At 34.7% G+C, this 4763-nt stretch overlaps 1 protein-coding gene across 1 annotated transcript; it reads right to left on the bottom strand.

Moving 5' to 3' along the window:
* LOC103482823 (probable trehalase) lies at nt 1–3907 on the bottom strand. The gene is made up of 11 exons (XM_008439170.3): nt 2858–3907; nt 2442–2561; nt 2235–2350; nt 2051–2148; nt 1854–1963; nt 1666–1738; nt 1418–1582; nt 1240–1327; nt 1027–1126; nt 729–942; nt 1–517 (listed from the first exon to the last, which is right to left on the bottom strand). The coding sequence occupies exons 1-11, from the start codon at nt 3481–3483 to the stop codon at nt 422–424; spliced, it is 1806 nt and encodes a 601-aa protein (XP_008437392.2). The 5' UTR covers nt 3484–3907; the 3' UTR covers nt 1–421.
* Nucleotides 3908–4763: the final 856 nt, after the last annotated feature.

Genomic DNA, 4763 nt, shown 5'->3' with positions numbered 1-4763 from the left:
TTGTTAAATCATACTCATATTGATTGATAAGGCAAATATTTAGAGAAAAGGCTTTTACATTTATTGCGATCTAATATTTTCTAGTTCCTAAAACCTAATATATACAGAAGTAACACCCTCCAATTAAGGGACTCTTCTCTTTAATTTGTAGGGACAATTACAAATCATACAAACAATATTCATCGTTGAAAACTAACTCTAAACACTCTTATGATTTGCATCATCTGTTAATGAAGACCCTTGAGACTAACAGAATGATATGACGATATGCGCAAACCATAGAGGTTTAAAACTAATTTTAAGAAACAAAATATGATTTGTAGAATTTACAGTCATCCCTTTTAAGATGAACTAAGAGTGAAGAACCTAAAGAATATTATATCCTCTAATCCCAAGAGAAGAATGGTGAATCTTGTCGTGTTTAAGAAGGTAAATAGCAGTCTATCTTTTGATCTTTTGGCCATCCAAACTCTTCAAGAAATGCCAAAACAACTCCATTTGACCATCCAAAGCCAGTCTACATTCAAATACAAACACCAAGCAGAAACAGATTAAGTAATCAATAAACAAAAACTTTCGTTGAGTTGAAGTTTCATTTGAAAATAATTTTGTTTTTTGTTTGTCTTCTCTTTTCATAATCGTGAAAGTAGTGTTTCAAAAATTAATTTTCAAAAGCCAAATGTTTATTAAACGAGGCAAAAACAAGAAAAGTTAGTTGATTCACATACCTGAGGGACGTATTCACCTCCTCCACCAAAGTCTCCACACTTTTGGACATCATACTTCTCATGCATAAATCCCGTGTGCTTGTAAGCTACATAGTTAGTTCGAAGCCATCTGGCGGCGATGTCCGCGGCCAATGCCTTTGCTTCTGGCAATTCGGATCTTGCCAGTCCCTCGACGATCATGTGTTGGATTGGCGCCCAACCGTTTGGGAAATCCCTTTTGTTTTACAGAAGGTTTCAGTATGAACATCAAACAAAGAGATTCAGAAGAAAGAAAAAGACAAGTGCCAGTACTACTAACCACTGTTCCCCCGAATTAATCACTGAAGTTGCAATCCCAGCATTGCACAACAAGCCTGAGTTCCGTAAACTTTTCAAAACTTTCTTCATTTGTCTGCTATCTGCATATAAAATAAAACAGACGATTTAAATTAATCTTACCATTCCTAATCTAAACTTTCAAAGAAATTAGGCATAAAAAATGCTAATGATCAAGAGGGAATTAGTTACAAACCGGAGTAAAATGATTCGATCCACAAGGGAATGAAGTTTGAAGCGTATATGTTCTGGTTCTGGTTTCGAGCATTCCATGAATGAGCACCCTGAAAGCATCAAAAGTTTCGATCAACTTAACTGCTAAAAGAAAACATTCAAAAGGTGAGAAATTTTCAGAACTGTGTAGAGTATTTTACCTTGTATGAGCCGTTATCAAGCCAGTAATCAAGCCATTGTCCCTTCTCTGAATTCCAAAAAATAGAGTTGATTGTCTTCTTTCTAACTAGAGAGGCCTCAAAAAAGTGTTCTGCCGTGCAGTAATCTCCAACGGCTCTTGCCAAATTGGAAATGTCAAGTTCCATCTGAATCAGAGCATACACATCAGTTGTAATAATGGCAATAAAAAGAAACATCGAGATTTTCGAAGAACTCATCCAAGCCATACCTTGAGTATGAATACATTGAGATCAACTGGCAAGATTGAAGTTGTAGCCAAAGTTGATAAGTCTGTCGAATCCCTTTAAGAAGCAAACTCAAAAGCATTAAAAACTTCATTGTTGTAATACTTTAAAAACGAATCAGGCTCTTAGCTCAGCAAATATATTTAAGATCTGAGATCGCAAAATGTTGTACCTCATCCATCTTGAACTGAAATCCCAACCGGATTCGGCTGCTGATGCGATTTCACGGTATAGATGCTTTTTTTCATAGTTATTCGCAAACTTCGAGGCAAGTTTCTCATCCTGTCAATAGTAAATCATAGAATCAAACACAACGTTGCATACTATTATTTCACAGGCAGGTAAATGGGATCAAAGAAGAAAACGCACCACCAGCGAAGATTCCGGCCTCGGTTCGTTCCACATTGCATAGTACCTAGACAAAGAGTGATTTCCATTTCCATTTTGGACAGTAACTGAATGGAATCCTAAAACCAACAGAAGAAAACTACATTACAATCTTACGAAGACTAAATCTTTCGATCGAGTAAGCAACATCGGTGTCTGGCTGTACCTGAATTCCAAAACTTGTGCTCTTTGATTAAAGCTGGGAGTGAATTTCTCACAAACTCTAAATCCCCAGTCCTAAGGTATATGTCATAAACCATGGAACTCAAAAGGGGAGGCTGACTGCAAAATGCAATACAAAGTTTGATTAACAGTTCAAACTGTATTCATAATCAAGTTAATTGCAAAACAGTCCAAAAGATGATTTGTTTACCTTCTGTTAGTGTAATAAGATCTGGCACCATTAAGAACATGGCCAAATTCATCGATCATCGAAATGAGATTAATAACAATTCCCTTAGCAGTATCATACATTTTACTAGCTAACAAACCTCTGCATAGAAATATAAAAAGAAAAAAAAAAACACTATTAATCAGAACAGTGCCAAGAATAACAAATCAGGGAACAACCCCACTTAGTTTGTCATATCTCAAGAAAATTAAATATATTATCATTTTCATTCTACAGTCAGGCTTCCCCCTTTTTTTTTTAATAAAAACAATTCAAGCTAAAAACCGTTTCTTCACAAAATAAAAAAAGGGGTGAAATGGCCAAAGAAAAAAAGGTTAGACAGAGATAAGAACAGCTTTCTTGGAAAAACAATGAGTCATCAAGTCTTGTCAGGGTACCTGATAATCCAATAAGAATCCCAATAGTATATTTCCCGGAATCTGGATCCCGGAACGACAACAGGCTCCGGCAACGGCAGCAAAGTGTGGGTATCAGGATGATGAATGAGATCATCAGAGACTCTACGGCTAAGATTCTTCCAAAAATTATGAATATCTAAAGCCCAAGTTCTAACCTCCACATTCTCAACTTTAGGCAAAAACCCATCAGGCTGAGGGTTAAAATCGACCGGATTAGAGTAAACCAAGTCGGTACCGGCACTATGGAAATAGTTCGAAATGAATGTCCTCAAATTCTCAACGGAAACAGAGCCATTGGAGGATCGTTCAAGGGCATCAAAAGCGATTTGGGTAGAATTCAAATCGAATTTCAGAGACAAATCAACATAATATTTAAGATCAAAATCCAATTTCCCAAACGAGTTCAGAGCCACAACCTGAAGACGCTCAAGAAACTTAACGAGATTGGGTACCGGTATAACAGGGCCCTTATCGGCGAGTCGTGGGGAAAAAACTTCCGGCAACGAGGCGGCGGCGGGACGGAGTAATGGCATGATGAGTAAGAAATGGAAAAGGGTTAATGATGAAAAACGAATGGGAGGAAGATGGGGGTGAAGGACAGGCATATTTATGGGGGAAGAAAATGCGGGGGAGGTGAAGTGGTGGTGACAGAATGCAAAGTAGGAGAGAGAGAGGGATTTGAGGCGAGGAAGAAGGTGATGACTAGGATTGATGTGGGAAACTTTTTGTTTCAAAGAGTACGAATGAAGAAGAACATGGGTAAATGGAAATTTTTTGCTTGAAGAAGAGAAAGAACAACAGAGGGGGTTTGGTTTGGTTTGAATTTGTGTCCAATGGGTTCTGCCCAATTGCCAAATTGTTTACTTTTTCTTGGAAACTTCTCTGTCTTCTTCTAAAAAATTGTAAAAGAAAATTGAGAGACGATAATAAACTAACAAGAGAGGAGCTGTTTGGATTCAAGTCTTTTTCAGATGCTTTTTGGAGGTTCTTTTTTCCAATTTGATTGATTTTAGAATTCAATTTGGAGTTTGGTTTCTTTCTTTAGGTTAAAATACAACTTTTTATCCTCATATATAATTTACTCAACGTCGGATCAAACCTCGATCATATCAATTATCGATATAAGATCTGTTTTTTTTGTTCGTCAATCGAGCTATGTTCTTATTGGTTTGACCACAAATTACAATTTTTATCTAATGAAATATTCAAAAATTTATAAATAAAAAAATATATTCTTTTTTATATAAAAAATTGACAAATTAACATAAAAACTAAATCTAAGATTCATTTAAAGTATACAAATGAAACAAACTTAGAACTTTAAGAATTTAAGGTTATAAACGATACACTTTCAAGAGAATAAAAATTGAAAAATGTGTTTTTTAACCAATGTTACTTATGATACTATCCATGTCTACTTATTCTTTCAACCTTTGACTAATGTTACGTATGATACTATACATATATACTTATTCTTTCAACGTTGGTCAAAGTAAATATATTTTTATGACCTAAATAACTAATTTTTATAACCGATATGAAACAACATTCTTATAAATATACTGTTTGTTAGTATATAAAATACATTTGATCTACACTAACATATATAGATGAGAGAAAATGCGTTATTAGCGTCCAAAAATGACTAAATTGAATTCTAGCAAACTCACAATAAGGCATGTTATTTTTAGATAACGAAGCATTTTTAGAGTCAATCGAAACATTGTTCAATATTGATTCAACTTAATAAAGTTTAGTGGTAGCTAGATTGTTTGATGATATCATAGGGGAAAAAAATTGAGTGTTGAAAATAATTTATATATTAATTCAAAACATTAATTTAAGATTCATTATTTGAAAAACAAAGAAGCAAAATAGAATTTAA

This window comes from Cucumis melo, chromosome 9 (genome assembly GCF_025177605.1).
Source record: "Cucumis melo cultivar AY chromosome 9, USDA_Cmelo_AY_1.0, whole genome shotgun sequence".
NCBI lineage: Eukaryota > Viridiplantae > Streptophyta > Magnoliopsida > Cucurbitales > Cucurbitaceae > Cucumis > Cucumis melo.
This window is presented reverse-complemented; position numbering and strand designations above follow the sequence as displayed.

Bases quoted from the DNA above. Each gene is read 5' to 3' on its own strand.
- LOC103482823 (XM_008439170.3), bottom strand. From the start codon at position 3,483: ATGCCTGTCCTTCACCCCCATCTTCCTCCCATTCGTTTTTCATCATTA. The intron at 1,328-1,417 runs GTAAAATACTCT...TGATGCTTTCAG, and splicing joins TTGATAACGGCTCATACAAG to GGTGCTCATTCATGGAATGC. The intron at 518-728 runs GTATGTGAATCA...ATTTGAATGTAG, and splicing joins GAGGTGAATACGTCCCTCAG to ACTGGCTTTGGATGGTCAAA.